Below are 17,756 nucleotides of genomic sequence, written 5' to 3'. Positions count from 1 at the left end.
TGACAGGTCTCACAGAGAGATATGACACTTGCAGGGACTAGGCAAAGGCGGTCAGACTGCTACTATTCCCTTCCTTCCCTAGGCAGGGAGCATTCAGATGGCAGCACACCGGCCTTCTGGCCATTTCGCCCCTCTCAGAAGTTGCATGCTTGCTTTTAAAACGCTCTCTCCAGTTTCTCATATACACCGTTCATAGGCTGCCTAAGCAAGCTTCTCCTCTTTCAACATCCGTAATATTTATTGCAGTCAGCGCTTTGCACAGGAGCAGGCGCTACAACCTTGCCTTGTTCTCTTCCCCAAGTTTGGTTGCCTACGAGTAGTGATTTCTGTGTGATGCTACGTTACTGAAGAGCAAAGGTTTTTGAGTATGTACTGATCTTTTACTGAGATTCTCCCTGTGCTGGCATAGGCAGAATAAGCACTTACTGATCTATGCTGTACTATAGGCATGAGGGGGACAGGGGGAGAAATAAAAAAAATAAAATAAATCTTTTTACCATTCTCAGACAGGAATGTTATTGTGCCAACCCTACTGTGTGAGCTTTGTTCTGTTTGATTTTCTAATTAGCTATTCTTAGCAGGCTTAGATGCTAAATGCACAGCTGTGACTATAGAGTGAGGACCCAGCTGGCAGTAACCAGTGGTGCCTAATACTGAGCTTTGTTTCAGATAAACAAAGTACACAAATACAAACATAACCGGGTTTAATATCCCAAGCTTTCCCTGTTCAGCTGCTCGATTCAAATGTGTAATAGCACAAATGCCTGTTCTTTGAATATGGTTGCAAACCACCATTCCTCAATGGAGAGCACAGGCATACTATGCAACTTCTACTACAAAATGCTGCTTGGAGTAGACAAAACCAGATCTATTTCAAAATAAATAAATAAGAAGCCACATGAAGTGATCTTTAGAAAGGAGATACTCACTGATAAACAGAAAGGTACACAGACCATTTTTATTAGTGTCTTAACTTTTCTGGTATCTTCTAAATAGCACTTCTCTTGTGAGATATTTAAATGCTATATTAATACATTTTAAACCTCATTTCAAATTGTACTAAAAAAACATTTCAGCATAGGTGGTTAAAGGTCATATAGATACCATTATATGACCTTTAGTATCACTGAAGAAACGGGGTCCTATCATATAATCCGGAAGTTATAAAATAACATGTCGGTCTACAGCAAACCCAGAGAAACCCCATCAGGTTAGGCAAAGTATGCTGTTTCTATTTGCTTGCCATGAATTTGTACATCAGCTTACAACCAAAAATAGAGGGGTTTTTTATTTGCTCTAACGAGCAAAGGACATGGGACACCACCACGGACTCCACGGAGCAGAGGATGGCTCGCACCTCCCTGACTCAACACATCCCACTGCCTTCTGCTGGCTCAGCCAAACATCTCTGCATCGGCTGGTGGATATGTCACGCTCTGAAGGTTATTTTTCCACTAACCAGACTCCTGCCTTTTAAAAGCAATGGCCGCGAGGCAAACATGCTCGTCCCATTTTATCAGGGTTTGTTCCTTTTCGTATCATCAGGCTTGGTCAGTTCAATTAACAGCAGCCAGGCTGTTCCCAAACAGGACAAGATCCTTCCCCACCCCACCATTTCCCTCTGGATTAACTGCAAATTAATCGTTCTCTTTACTCGGGTACAAGTTGCTGTTGGCCACCAACCTCCTCTCTGTTATGAACTTTTAACTAAACGTATTTTTTTTCTGGTCTCTCCCCCTCTCCATTTATTCTGCTGTCTGAAGTCAAATTGAAACTTCTAAAAATGAAACAGAAAAGGCAGGATGTTTGTAAAGTCTCAATAAGATCTACCATACAAAGTCCATGCAGTTAACATTCACATTGTTCTCCCCTATTTTGTAGTTCATATTTGCATAGAGTAAAATAATTCCAAAAACAATACTTTCTAGACATTAAAAAAAAGCATACTCAGATTATGGCACTAGAGTTAAATCTCTCCATTTTCTTGCTGGGTAAAGCCATGCTAGCACTCTCAGTTGGGAAACAAGCTATAAGATCTGAACTTCTTTCTCTTACGACCCCAAGCACTATTAAGTGCACTGTTGTCACATATTAATCGAACAATGCTGTTGATAAAGTGCTGCTTCAATAATATTTGGCACAGATTCAGCCCCGTTGAAATACAGACTTTTTCATTTGTATGTTTCTCACTAATTATTTGGTATATATACACTGCATATTTGGCTTATCAAATGCACAAGGGCAGGGGGGAAGAAGTCTTTAAAGCCTTATGAAGCTCTTCAATATCTAAAATGTTGCATTTTCTTGCCCTTGACCTCTACTGCCTTTTTCCATTTAACATCTAATACTGACAGAATGTTTAAGTCCATTTAACTTTAAAGAGGAATGAAATTTAGACTCAAAAATGCAGGTAAGAAATACAGCACTGCAAGCCTTTGTCTTTTCTCCCCTATCTCAGGCCCCTCTAGAGTTACAGGCGTATCCAATGAAGCCTGAGAACATGGGCTACCTAAAACTAGAGGTCAACCAGAAAACTGCCATGCAAGTACTTCCCTGATGCAACACTCCGTCAAAAATCCATTACTCACTGGACCCTTGGCAAGCACCCTGGGAAAGGAACCTTACCTTTCAAATGAATGGAAGGTAGTTGAAAATCAGAAGCTTGCCCTTCAAGAGAGGTTATTAAAATCACTGCATAGAGTAGCAGGTGCAGCAGTGGTACCCTCAAATCCAGGATTCAAATTAAAAACCTTGTTGACATTACCCCAGAGGCAATATTCTGTTAAAATAAGCACCAAAGAGATGTTCATTTACCTAAGCATGAAGCCCTGCCGTATAACTTGCAAGCATACACAGAAAAGTTTATGATTATTAAATGTAAATGCAAACCAAGGTTTTGCCAATCCTCCTACAGTTTCAGTACCTGCTTATGTGGCAGAAAAGCTGTACAAGTAACAGTTAAGAAAAGATACTTTTAAGTACGGATGCTGTTTTTACTTACTCTATATCCATAGAACATCAGGCCAATCTAAATTGCAGCAAATACAGTAAGGAGAAAGTTGAAAAGAAGCTGAATTTTAAATCCAGACCTCTGCGCTACAGATACTGACATATAGCCCCATTCATAAATTCATATTATAAACTAATTTAGCTGGAAAATTTTGTCTTTCATTGCTCCAGTATGACACCTGTGCTCTGTGGATGGTAGGAGATAGAATTCTAACTTGCAGCTTTGATTTAATAATGGCAAGTTCTTCTTCATTTCCTCTTCAGATGAAACAGCTTGCTTTCTCCCTGGATCTCACCTCACACATATATATGTGTGCATGTATGTATACACACACCTACATATATTTTATATAATATTTATATATTTTAAACAGGGCATCGGTCATCACCCCTTCTCTAACAAGCTTAGGATCAGCTGGCTTCTGAGCCTGTGTTTAAGTTCCAAGATCTCACATCCTTCAGAAAGACCTCCCTGATGTCCTCTTCTGCTCCTCCACTTGGTCAGGGTGACCAGAATTGCACTCAGAAACTCTTCGCAGAGTCCCATCTACATGTGTCCCCCCTCACCTCTGCACAAAAAGCATGAAGAGTGACCAAGCACCAACACCGGCACTCGCTGAGCGATTCCCAGTTTTCACCTCTTACTCCCGCCAGGTCTGGATGCAGGCAGGGCTGCAAAGGCAGGCAGCCCAGCACCATGCAAGATGAATCCCCGCAGCAGCCACCAGGTATCCTGCCTCCACCTCCCCAGACCAGGGTTATGGGACCCCGGCACAGCACGCTGCCCTGCAGCGTCCTCCGGGCAGGCTACAACACAGCCTGGGAAGACTTGGGGAGGTGCAACGGAGCTACAACCAGCAGCAAAACAGCATGTGAAAGTTAATACTCAAATGCAGAGGTGTAAAAAAAAAAATTCTACTCAGTTTTTAAAAAAAAAAAGGCAACTAAAAAAATAAACCAACCCATTAGGGCAACTTTGTTAATAATGAAACTTCTGTTCAAGGTGCTGTTGTGACCTACAACAAGCTCACTGTCAAGACTGCTCAGTCAGGATATCAAAGACTGCTTTACTTCAGGTCATCCGTAAAGGATACCCACCGAGCCTAGGCATTGAAAAAATTACTGTACACCAGGTTTCAGCCAAATGTGAACTGACTCCCTGAAACTACGATTCCCTTGAAGGCAATCTTTTGGTGAGAACGGCATTATTTGGAAGACAGATGCTTTCTTTAGGCAGGGAAGCTGAAGATACATTACTGATTTTCCCAGCACTCTTCAAAAGGTCAGATAAGAGGTGCTTGAAGCCACAGCACAGAAGAGGTTACGTACCACCTACTCTCAGCCACTAACACCAGGGCAGGGAGCCAGGCACGAGACCGTCCCTCCTCCTCCCTATCCATCACGTTCAGTTCTTCGTCAGAAGCCTCCAACCTCTCCTGGAGGTCCCTGCTGCAGACACCTCACCACCACAAATGACAAGTGCTGTCTAACACTAACCCAGCCACAGGATATGTAAGTGCTCAAACACGAGTTATCTACCTTTAAGCAACTAGGACATCTGAAAGGAAAAGTTGCCTTGATTACAAAGATTATTTTTTTTCAAGTCAGTAATATTAATAATTAGGCTTGCTGCTCTTAAGTGTCAGCTTTGAACACATCCCAATTTCCCAAATTACACAAACATGGTGTTTGAACTCAAGCACGTTCCAAATACTGCAGAAAAAGTATGCCTTTGGAAATAAGTTCCTATCTTCTGTTTCCCTACATAATATTAGAAATTGCAGTATGGTACAGAAGTAGACCATAGAAAAAACACCAGGTCATTATTTGTCCTACATACAGGTCAGTCTTAAAAACCTGCAAGTAACACTCACAGTTAAAGCCCTACACACTACCAAAGTGAATAAGTCTTGTTGATTTGCGCATTCCGATAAAAAAATGATTAATTAGAATATTTAAAACCAAAAACCTGTTTATAATAGTAGCTTATATTAGCCTGTTCGATTTTTTTTTTTTTTTTGGTAAAGAAATAAAATAAAGTAACTTCTGTTGCTTTCAACTTTATTAATAATTTGACCTATGCAATATCCAAGGCCCAAACCTTGCATTTTCCACTCCCAATACACACAATCATTTGGGCTGAAGACATAACCACCTCGTACTGCAATCCACGAACCAAGCAAACTTGCTTTTTGATGAACAGCACAGGCTTGCTGAAGAGGTTTGGTGTTCACTCATCACACCACTGGATGCCAGCTTACATTTGGCATGTGTACTTGGAGGGCCTGCCTTCCTGAACAAGTTTTACCGGAGATACTTAACTGACTTCTGAAATCAGCCCTGCATCCTTCTCCCTGTGTCTTACGCTACACAGGTAGATGCTGAGTCACGTACCTTCCCGAATTTAAAATGCAGCAGTATAGCAGGAATAGACATGGTGCATCAACCTAGCTACACCGGAGCATCTGAGACTGGAGACTACGGCAGTTTTATGACTGTGGGTACCTGAAGAGCTCAGGCAACGCTCACTTGTGTAGCAAACGATCAGTTGTTGCAGAGAGGGGCGGAAACCTTAGGTGGAAATCTATTTCAGAGCTGAAATACATGATCGTATGGTTCAGCACAGAATTTACACAGTGCCCCATAATCTGTCATCCTTAAAAGACTTTTTGCCTCCCCAGCTGACAATCACATGCATTTTAAAACAGCTCTAGAATTGCTTCACATGACCAGAAATTTACTGTCAAAAGTAGCTCTGTAAGAACTATTCCCCAGACTTAAAAAAAAAAAAGTAAAATGATAGTGCTATGCCATGCACAAAAAATCTACTGCTACAGTCTGCAAGAGCTTATAGACGGTGTCCTTGAATTTGAACAAAGGAGAAAAATCTGATCTAAGGAGTAAAACATCTCTTTATTCTTCCACCTAATTTTAAAGATAAATACCAGTATCAGCTAACACATGCCTAGTAAACATACAACTGTCAGCAAGACTCGGGGGAAAAAAACCCAAACTTTTTAGTGAAGTATTTCAAAGCCACCAATTTGTTACATAGATCTAAATCTATATAGTAAGATTAGATAAGAGATCTACAGGGAGGAGTAAGTTACTGTAATTACTATTTGTTGACAGCAATGGCTGAAAGGACAGCTTCTAATTCTGAAACATGAACACCCTCCTTTGTAGCACAAATTTAGTTTACTCAGGTACGGAAGAATTAAAAAAAAACCACAAACCCACAAACTGTCATTTGTTTCTCTTTTCCTATCAATGACAAATGGCATTCAGTCCAAAGTACCGCCACAAGATCAGCATTGGAAAAAACCATACTGTTACACAGAGGTAGCTATAAAACTTTAAAAAGTGTGCTGATGTGAAAAAGCAGCAGCTGAACTTAAAAACTACAGGGTACGCATCGTTTTAGTTTGTGATTGGGGTTTTTTTTGTAAACACTGACACAGATTGTCTCGAGTACAACTGTATCCAAGCTGCAGGATCCAACCTATGCCCAAATGCACCTACACCATTAATTACTTGACAGAAAGGAGGCCTTTTGGGACTGTTCGGCTGCTTTTCCCGCAGCGACGACACCTGCTCATTCCAGGGTGTTCTGTCCCCTCCTCACCAGGCACCAGGTATTTCCCGAGGCAGCTGCCTGTAGCACCCATCGGGTTGCTACCCTGATTCAAGGACATATCTTATCAGGCTGATTAATGCCTAGCTACCCATCAACCTAGTCACAAGATATAAATGCCATAGCGGAGGTTTCCCCGTTGTTTCTTAAAACGTGTGTTACTTTAAAAAGCCAGCTTCATTCGGCTTTGCAAGATCCCTCTGGAAAAGTGTAATAAGAAAGAGGCAGAGGAGCCTTTCACTTTCCTAATGGCCACTGCCAGTTATCTGTAAAACACTGCCAGCTAACACCATACACTTTATAGTTTAAGTCAGCAATGACCTTAAGGACTTGATATTCAGTCTGTCCCTAGCGTTTGATCTTTTACGGCTAATCGTGCTCGTGCTGTCCTCTATGCAATTCAAAACCATCAGCCCTCCCAAAAACAGAGCTGCGCCAAGCACGGACCCGCGTCGGGGCACTGCCTTAGAGGGAGAGGAAAAAAAAAAGAAAAAAGAAAAAAGGATCTGTGAAGGTTTCCCCAAGGCATCCAGGCAGGCTGCAAGCCGAAGACACGGTTTGCATGCCGCAGCCAGGTGCCGCACGCTGCAGCCGTCACGGCTATAGAGCTCAGCAGCAGTTAAAAATCCTGCCCGCCGCACTGGCTAACAGCACCAATCTGCTACCGCCGGCCTGTGCGGAGCAGTAAGGATACAGCCCAGTAAGACCAGTTCCCTTCACTGGCGAGGTGTGAGATGCGCGGCTAACATACGGTCCCTGCAGGGACTGCAGCCTGCCCCGACCTGCGCGCTGTGCCAGCACGGCAGAGGCTCGGCACGCTCCGGCAGCTTGGCTCTGGCTGCATCTGCTGTGGTCCCTGATCTGAGCATCTCCCCGCAAAGCGCGTCGCTTCACGCCACCCGAAACGCCAAACCCTGCTACAGAGACCCTCGTGTCTCCCATCAGACACCAGAAAGCATTTGGTTCGCGGGTGAAATAAAGCTTCCAGCTTAACATCCTCCCAAATAAATCTAGTTTACCTGCACCAAAATACTCTACAAAGGGAACATGCAGGCAGTCCGTGGGGATGACTGCGGGATTTACAGAACCCTTCCACTGCCCTGAACCCAAATATTCACGTAGATGGGACAGGGACAGAGCAAAGCAAGAGTCAGGTTTGGTTTTCCCCTCACACACTCGCTGTTACAGAACATGGACATTCAGCACCTCCTGCTACATGCTGCCTTTAAAGCCGTGTTTTTCTAACTTTTCTTTCAAGAAAGCTTAAGGAAAACACAGGTGCAGTCTCTGAGCAACCACAAAACAGAGCTACCACATCCCCTAGAATTACACAAGTGCCATCCCATAATAGTTTAAAAGGCCTTGACCTTTGTCTCCTCTTTGATTAATTGCTACTCTCTGCCTTTTCAAGATGTTACATATTAGCAGAAAACTAGAGCTTTTCAGTTATGTGTAGGAAATCTGATTTGGCTAAACAAACCACTTTTTTCCTTTTTCACACCCCACCCCCCTCAAAAAATAACCCTCTCTCTGCCAACAAGGCAGCAGTGCCACTGCTGAGGTGCTTGGTATTTTGCGTTGAGCACGTATTTTTTACTCCAACACTACTCTACCAGAAAATGCGGATAGGCTACTTATAAGCAGTTTTGGAGAACGTAAGATACCTGAATGGCTTGCAATAGCAGCTTAAATTTGCTTGCTGAAGCCGTTATGTCCAGCCACACGCCCCTCTCTTCTGATGATCACCTCTGGCCAGGAACATCGCTTTCATTTATGAGAGAGTTCCTGAAGCATCACCATTTCCAGCCCAGCACAGAAACATGAACCAGCTCTGCTTCTGGCTTACCTTAATGCACCAGGCTAAAAGCTGCAGAAAATAAATTAGCAAAGGCTCCTGCCTTAGAGATGCAGCAATAGCTGAAAACAGTGGCAGCACTAGCTATCCAATTTTAATCTGCCAGAATAAAGCGACAGTTATGAATTCATCTAACTGTTCAGTAAAAACAAACTGATTGCCTAATAATTTACCTACAATACATACCACAGTGGATTATGCATAACAGTTTAGGCACGGACAAATTATATGATAAAAGATGAACACACTCACCTTGTCTCTCTCGCTTTCAATCAAATCCTGTGCTTAGAACATTGTAAGAATGAATTGCCCAATAAAACTGAAGAGAAGGTAAATAATATCTCAGTTCACAAATAATTACAGGGGGTTTTTTTCCCCACCAACATAATAAGTACTTGCCAGCACGTACTCTACCCACAGGTCTATTTCAAGGTCACTGTCAGTCTGGTTGTATTAAATGTTTTACTTTCTGTTCCACCTTTTTGCATCATAAGATATTGCAACAGATTAACATCTGTGGTTCCAGAGTAAATTTCAGAAGTATACAGAAATATATTCTCAAAAGGCTCCAGACACATATTTCTATGTGTGTACAAATACATAAATCTCTGTATCTATACACACACACATCCCTATAGCAAAACATTGAAAGGAAACTGCTCCTTTCATTTTCTTCCACTCCCATTTTATAGCAAAGAAAGTATCCGCTTTTGAGGACAGTTAATTTTTTTACCCTAAAGACCAGTCTACTGAGACAAAAAGTAGACAATGTTAATGTAGTGCCCAAATTTATCATGCAACAAAGGTATTTTTCTTCTTATAGAACAAGAAAATATCAGTTTGGAAAATGAAGAGCTGAAACTCAACCCAGCCGGCAAGGTTTTCCTTCAGAGAACAGGGCTGAACTTTGTTTAGCTAGCACAGGGCTACCTTTAGACTGCTTTCTGGGGATGCCTGCACAGTCTGACACTTTCTAAACACAAACACATCAATGTACACACAGGAAGAACCAGTTAGAAACAGCACTGATATGGTCATCTCTGATGGCACCTTGGAGAACAGACAACAGTGTATGTTGGGATATAACCACTAGAGTGTTCAGAGTACGGTGAGAGTGCCTGCTCTCATTCGGCTCAGATGCAATTAGAATTGAACAGGAGAGGAAAAAAGATGAGGGAATTGCCTCAGTGCTCCACATCAGCAGCCCAAATCAGGGAACTGTCTGATGTTTTCTGAGTTGGTGAAAAAAGGTACTGCTAAGGCAAGACACTACCAACACTGCAAAGAATGAAAAAACCAAACCAAAACAAAACAACCCCAGCCTTCCACAACCAATTTTCAGGCTAAAACAGATGAAAAGCGGGCCTGGCAGCAATAAGCAAAGGCTGAACAAGACATTTTTAGAAGCAAATTGTTGAAGACTGCAGGTGTACCTACCTATTTATCACCCAGCCAGAAGTGTCCATTAATAATCATCTCCAATTCAAGATCTTATTTGTTTATGTATACACGAATGGAAGTGTAAATGACATGGTTTTCTGTGAAATTTTGTTCTGTCTGTCACTCACCATTATGTTGCTAAACAGAGGCGTTCTTGGGTATCAGGTGTTAAAGATCAAATGGTACACTGAAGTAATCAAACTTATTATTAATCTGTGCAGCCAGGATTTCTGGAACCAGTCCAATCACTATCACTATTTCAGTCTGAAGTTTAGTACCTGATGGCCAGTAACTGTACAATAAAAATTCATATCCGAGTACAGTAGTGGTGCCATTTATGTCAACTCACATCAGTTCCATTTCTTGGCCTAAACACAGTTTCTTTATGCTTATATAAACCCAGTTTTAAAGACGTTTTTACCAAACCAAGGGAAGCAAACTCTCCATAAAAACACTTATACCATGAAATTAGATAGTATAACCTATCAGCAGGCTTCTTTAAGTGTAAGCAGTATTCATCTATTCTCCCTCCTTCACAATTTAACCCACACCTGGTTAGAAGCTACAGATGTAATTTCCAAGATAGCGTGCACTGTTTTTTCCTCTACTGTACCATTGCACCTTAGTCAAAAGCAAAATACTTCCCGCAACCACAAAAAACTCATTTTGATAAGTTTGTGTCTGACAGTTCCCCCCACCACCACCCCAAGCTACTTTGAGTGTCCACAAGGGTGTATTTCACCAAGCAACAACAAAAGATGCTAGATCCCATTTGAAATTCACTGCTTAAAAACTACCACTAATCATACAAGGTCAACCAGATACCACAGAAATTACTGTAAAGCTCAGCAAACCTTACTTCTGGCAGAGGGCTGGCCGGTTTGGTTAGGATTCCTCCCACATAAACAACATTGGGTAGCGTAGGTCTTGGAAACTCCAGCGCTACATCAGTGCAAAGCATCCACAGGCTGGATCCATGAACCAAGTCATACATGGACCGTTCCGGCAGAACCTTGTATTTCTGCATTATCCTTTCATATTTTGGCAGAACCAAAAAACTGACTCCAAATCTTGAAATAAGATAAACAACAGTATTTTTAATCCTCTCAAATAGGTTCATGTGATCTGTGAGCAGCGAGTTAAATTCTGGAACATAAGACAGGGGAGCTGGAGCACCTACTTCTGCTGGATACCAGAGGCCAGTGGAAAAGACAGCATATTTAACCCCTAAAAGATGAGCTATAACAAATCCACACATCTCATTGGGATCTACCAGGAGCAGGTCAAATTTTTCCTGTTTCAGGGCACGCATGAGGTTTTGGTTGCCAACGATCATGTCGCAGTTCTTGGAATAGTGGTCCAGGATATCAAACAGTTCGAGGGCTGTCAGTCTCCCCGAGAAGATACTCCTCATCTTGCACTGGAGAAAATCATCTGAGGTGCTGCTGTTAAAGATCCCTGGGTAGCGCTGAAGTCTATAGTGATTAGATGGAGGAATCTCTCTTCCCTCAGAGAGGAGAAACACTGTCTGGTGACCTTGGTCATGCAAGGCTGAGGCCAGAGTCTTGAAAATATAAAGATGGCTTTCAAACATAATTGGCGGCACAACAACGATTTTGGCAGCCCTCGCTATCCCGACAGCACTCCACAGGAGAATGAAAGCTGGAGCGTACGGCTTCATAGCTGAAATGAGAAATAGAAGCATTATATCAACAGAAAACAGGTTTGTATGCTACCTGGGAATTTAAAAGAAGTTATTACGTGGCTGTCCCATGAAAGGTAATCACATCTCCCTATTTCAAAGACGTATTTGCAGTGGTGACAGGAAACAAGAGAGCCGCTCCGCTTCAGAGTGCATTTGGTAGTGCTCAGTTTACAGCAAGATCTGCCTTTTCCCCTTCCCTCTTTTCATCTGGCATTAAGGGCAGACAAAGAGACTTCTTCCAACACAGATACTGATATGGCACCCGCATTAAGTGGCAGGAGAACCAGCTGGGGCAATGAGGTTGGTTGAGACAATCCACGGAGATACCACGTGCACCGCTTGCAAATTATACATGCCATCCAACAGCTGTTAAGATCTTGAAGTCAGCTCCGAAAGCAAGATCCTGCTACATTTGGGATTATATTTAAAAGCACATCTGCAATATTGTCATCGTCATATAGTAAGTGAATAAGAAAGATGCTACATTCAAAGACCCAAAGGCTTAAATCCTCTATTTATTCACACGAGACCCAAAGGATGCACTGGTGATTTTCAGTGCATAGGATATAAGATGACTCTTATAAATACAATACAGTCTTGCCCCCTCAACTGGAACTTCTAATATGTCCATTTTAATTCTGTAGTTTGAGAGTGACACACTTCACACTAATATTACAGTTATGAGCTTTTCTACAACAAGGTCTTGTCTGAGAGTCACTCAAAGCTTTCAAGCTGTCCTCCTTCAAATTTCAACTCTCTATCCTGATATAAGGATAACATTTTGTACCATTTTATTTTCCTATAAGCCAACGGGAATAGAGAAGATAAAGATTTTTATTTTTTTTTTCTCCTAAAAGGACATGCAAATTCATGCAATGATTTTCTTTAGTGTCAACACTTAGACTCATGGGAGTGGAAAGTCAAAATCTGGCAGGAAGATGCTAGCATCTAGTAAGAACCAACTTAACTATGAGCTTTCAAAAGTTACACTTTGTGTATGAGAACAAGTGAAATAACAGCAGTTTGTACTACATACATGAACATTCCAACTTACACTGAAGCACTTCTAGAAGCACTTGATTCTGAACCTACTACTTAAATCAGCACTTGAGCACGCACTCAAGCACAAACTCCAACCTATGCCGAAAACCCCACTGCTGTCCTAAACACACACAATTCCTGACAGTAGCAGGCTGCCAGGGAAAGGGAAAATACTTTCCCCCCCGTATTTTGGTGAAAAAGCCTATAAAACATTGTATGCACCAGATGAAAGCAAAGCGCATTAGCAGCACAGAGAGGGAATGTCAGAAAGCTCCTCAGTCGCTTTAACCCTTCTAGGACAGAGAAACAAGTGCAAGCCAAACCAAACAACCTGCTCTTTTCTTGTGCCAAACCAATCCATGTGGAAACCCACGTCTGTTGCAGTGTCCTTTATAAATAAGCAAACAGAAACTGGTAACACTGCTACTCAGTTACCTCCTTACGGTGTATTCTTATAACCCTCCTACAACAGAGTGCTCAGGACTTTCTTTAGACACTTGTTTTTTAAATGTTATGTGGGTTACCAGCTCACCAACAGAGCATCTCACGTTTGTATTGCTACTATATAATATTGAGCTTTCTGAAAGATGCCCCAATTTTGTCCTACTCCAGCTTCTGCAAGTGGCTTGACTTGTAAACATTATAAGCATGCACCAAGTAAAGCTGGAAAAATCACAAGGTACATTGACTATTTAAATCAAGTTTCTCATGTGAAAAGTTTTCTTACTGGATTTGAAGCGTACTCCACACCTGCCTTCAAAAAGTGTTAGCCACTGCCTAGAAGACTACCAACCATCAATTAGAAAACTCTACCAATTTCAAATTATCACCAGCAGTAGCGTGTGTACACACACATAAAAATGCACAAAAACGTTCATTTGAGCAGATGCGCTTTTTTTGGTGTGAGGTTTTTCTTTCCCAGGACAAAGCCCACAGCACAAAGATGCACAGCAAAACCTTACGGTATCTGTGGGCAAGTAGCGAGGAACTGAAACACAGAGAATTTATTGAGATCTCCGCACAACCACCACTGCATTCACAGGCTGACGGAGCATTCTGGGAAGTACTTGGCAGCTTCACTGTTTCTAGGCACAAAGCTCAATTTTATAGAGATAACACTTCAGGGGAAGCAGGAGGAAATTACTTGCTGCAGATATTACCAGTACCATATGAGATCTTCACTAAACTACACCATTGTCATTGACATCAGGAGAGATCAAATTGGTTTCTAAGCTGCTTCAGTTAGGGTGTTGGAGATCATCCTAAACCATCTCCTCCTTGGCAAATAGTAGTAGTTAAATCAAACTAAACAGCAATCCTATTCACTGCCCAATAAAGTTGGAAAAAGCATTCTTACTACCTGAAAAACAGCTTACCTCCCAGCACGAAGGCCTGACCTGCCGGAGAGTTTAAGCTATTAAATTGCCTTTTTAGTTTAGGCCTTTGCTTTCACTGGAGGCTTTCTAGAAAACCGCAGCACCCCGCAGAGGTCAGCTGCGCTCCCAGGAGCTCCAGTTCGAAGGACGTGCCAGCACCCAGCCCCACTCCCCATCCCACCTGGCTCTCACCTGTAAAACTCACAGGTTCCAAGCCACAGCAGAGGGTTGTGCAAATGCAGAAGTATGCAGAAGTACACAGGCTTGGCATAGCGTTCGATATTGATACCAATAAGCCGTGCTCAGCTATCTTCCAACAGGGATAACACTTGTTAGGCAAGTGTGGTTTCAAAAAAATAAGTAAATACTGGATTGTCAATGAAATATCCAAGAAAAACAATTAATCAAACTTGGGAAAAAAACATTATTGATTACATCTCCCCATGCTATAAGCATTCCCACGGTATTCAGTTACTGCTCCTGTCAACAGCAGCGATATTACAAAACCATGAATGGAGGTGTAGGATTGGGAAACTCAGAAACAGTTAACATTTCTATCAGCAGTATAAATCAAAGGTACCAGGAGCCTAAGGGCTAGTCATGATCCAACAGGTTGCCAGACGCAGGCATGCCAGCTGTACTTTGATCTTCTGATCCAATACAGGCCTGGAGCACAGCACCTACAATCCTTAGCCCTAGGGCGTATTTTCCACAGCCGAGGTTACGACCATGCCACCAAAAGCCATGAGAACTACAGCCATACTTCCCTGGGATGCTGATGGTACCATCCCCACCCTCACTGAGCAGCAACAATTTCCATGGGAATCGCAGTGAACATTTTACTCTTTGTGAAGCCACTATAAAGCACTAGGTGCCTAACACGAAAATCTGTCAACATAACTGCAAGCAATTTACCAAACTTTTTTTTTTCCTCCTCTTAAAGTGTACCAGCATCAAGAGATAACACAACATGCTTCCCCAGGAAATGGTAGTTTGCACTATCATCAGAACTGATAAAAAAATAATCACTACTCAAAAATGTGTTATGCAACTCTCCTTTTCAAAGCAAGCATCTTCCACAGGGACAGGAAAATATATGTACAGGACCTGCCAAGCCATAGAGATATTAAACACATGATGCTATTAGAGAAATGCCAATTAAGCCACATTTTTACTGGGAAAAAAGGCATTGACCTTATATTGAGCTTCTGGCAGGCACCTGCAGGATGAAGCCTCACTGACAACAAAGTTTGGGAAGTTCGTATTTAGCAGGAACGAGGGCAATAGGTAACAGCACTTTGTAAGTCAATTAATCACAAGCCTAACTCCCATTTGGCAGACTCGGAGAGGGGACGAGGTAGGTGCTCAGTGCCATCAGCAGGGCAATAACACGCAACTGCGCAATCTCAGCTCCAGGCTCAGTCCCCGACGTCCCTTCACTCTGACCACCCTCAGCAGTGAGCTCCTCCAGCACATCAGGTATTTCCACCGAGGCAGGGAGAGCTGCGGAGACTTGCCTATTTCAATGGGAATTTCTGATTCGGCTCATCTCCAAAAGCAGTACGCAGCGCCTAGGCAGAGGAGGCTTTACAGAAGTCAGGAAAATTAAGAGGTGTTGCTCAGCTGGAAGGCAGTTAATCAAAACCAGAGCACAGGGACTCTTCCCACTAACTTCCAGTCATACTCCAGCAGTGAACTCCCAGAATAAATCACTTGCCAAAATAAAAAGCATCATCACCCAATGCAACTGCTTTCTGTTGCCGAATATCAGGAGCACAAAAAAGAATTGTCAAGCGTCCCGACAGAAAAGAGGAAAGAAAAGCCAAAGCCAGAGGATGATGTGTTTCTCCAAGATAGTTAACAATATAAAACCATTTTTCTACCTCTAGCTTAAGTCCTGCTTAGGATTTGCCTCCATTAAGTAAGACGGTTTTGGTGTCTGAGCTGGCATGTAACATCCTCTTATAACAGACGGTGAAAAGACAAATCCAAATTTTGTAAAATTTGATAAAACCAAAACCAGCCAACCAAACAACACCCCACAAAATTGTCACCGAATTGAAGCCATTACTACTTTCAGCCAAAAAGCCCTAAAAGCAATAGTATGGAGGAAAAAGAGAGACACAGAGTGGCTTTATATGAGTAAAACCAACTGCCAACTGTAAAGAGATCACCTATTCGAGTGCAGCAAGAAAAAGTTAAATATTAAAAGAAATACCAAGAGGTTAAACATTAAACCTATTCCAACAGCTTCTAGTAAAGTTAATGACCTATACATTTTTTTCAAATGAAAGAGAAAGTATGAGCTTTAAAGAAAGCTCTGGTTACAGAAAACCAAGCACATCTACAGAAGACTGCTGAAGGGATGTTTTCAGCTGACCAAAAGAGTTCCAAATCCTGATTTATTTTTTTTTAAAAAGTATTTTTCCATTCACCCAGAAAGACCAAGCAGGATCAAGGACAAGAAGTGTGACTATACAGACATTGGTGACTTTCAGAGAAAAAAAAATAAAGGGAAGGATCCTTCCCCCCAGTTGTTCACAAAGGCCTGAAACTTGAAAATTAGGCAATGTGGAAACAAACTGAACGATGTTTATTTTCATATAAATTATAAGAAAAAGTCTTAATGTTTAAATTAATATTATAGAAGTGAACTAATACTGTAGTTATATTTCAATGTTAAAAATGGGTTTAAAATAATTCCAATTAATAATTTAACAGTCAATTACAGTACTGGAATACGCACTGAAGATTAGATTTACTGCCAGTCCTTAATAATCTGCTAATCACTTCGTAATTAAAAATTACAGACAAGTTTGGGGTTTTTTTTCTGTTTTACACCACTGGCTGCCTACCTGCTATTTCTGAATCTCACGAAAAAAAAACATTTTCAAGCCAGCAATACCATTGTCAGTGTTTTCCTCCATTATAATGAGATACAGAAGCAAAAGAGACTCTCAAGCACCTCCATATGCAGCACAGCTTGAATTCAAACTGCACGAACACTTATCACCACTCAAAAAAGTAAACACTTCTTGCGCACTTACACACACCTAACAATATAAAGAGTCCTTTTTATTCACTAGTAACACATAGAGCTCCTGACTTCTAAAGCAGCAAATGAAGTTTTACAGAGATTGAGTTCAGTGATGCTATTAGCTTTTTCAAGTTCTTCCCTTCCTTTCAGCCCTTCTTTGGATTTGCTAAGGTGTGTTGAGTTTACCTGGGCACTTTGGTCAGAATACAGGGACCTCTGCGTAGAAAGATGTCCTTCAAACTAAACAGCAGCGCTGTACTGACAGCAAAGGAACAATCTTTCTAGCTGCTGATCACTCTCGCCTTACCCAAAGAGCTCAAATTACTCACCACAATTTAACAGATACCAGTACACATTAAAAGGAGTAGGCTTACCAACTAGACATCCACCTCTGCAAACCCAAGTGTGGATGCTAATTAGCACCAAAATGACTATGCCCAAACAGAAAGCTAATGATGCGAATCACAGGAGTATCATTATTAAAAAGGGGGGAAATTTGAGATTCGTATGCATTTCAGCAAACCGTGTGTACTGCAAACTGCCACCAGAGCTCTGGTAACATACAGATTTATTACTTGATCCTGCTCACAGAATTGTACTCTCTTCTCACTATCAGTTCATTACACAAAACTCAGTATTTTAGAAAGGAGAATACAAAC

At 41.7% G+C, this 17,756-nt stretch overlaps 1 protein-coding gene across 5 annotated transcripts in view; it reads right to left on the bottom strand.

The window, feature by feature from the left end:
* UGT8 (UDP glycosyltransferase 8) overlaps positions 1 to 17,756 on the bottom strand; it is a 47,708-nt gene that overhangs the window by 15,539 nt on the left and 14,413 nt on the right. For 4 of the 5 annotated variants that reach the window (XM_049815192.1, XM_049815194.1, XM_049815191.1 and 1 more), the window contains exon 2: positions 10,798 to 11,621. In XM_049815192.1, coding sequence (XP_049671149.1) covers positions 10,798 to 11,619 — 822 coding nt within the window. In that variant the 5' untranslated portion in view covers positions 11,620 to 11,621. Of the gene's footprint in view, positions 1 to 10,797; positions 11,622 to 15,577; positions 15,950 to 17,756 lie in introns of those variants that run through there. The other variant, XM_049815193.1, reaches the window with a different exon arrangement.

Source organism: Accipiter gentilis, chromosome 12, assembly GCF_929443795.1.
Source record: "Accipiter gentilis chromosome 12, bAccGen1.1, whole genome shotgun sequence".
Lineage (NCBI taxonomy): Eukaryota > Metazoa > Chordata > Aves > Accipitriformes > Accipitridae > Astur > Astur gentilis.
The sequence above is the reverse complement of the archived record's forward strand: the minus strand, read 5'-3'. Positions and strand labels throughout refer to the sequence as shown.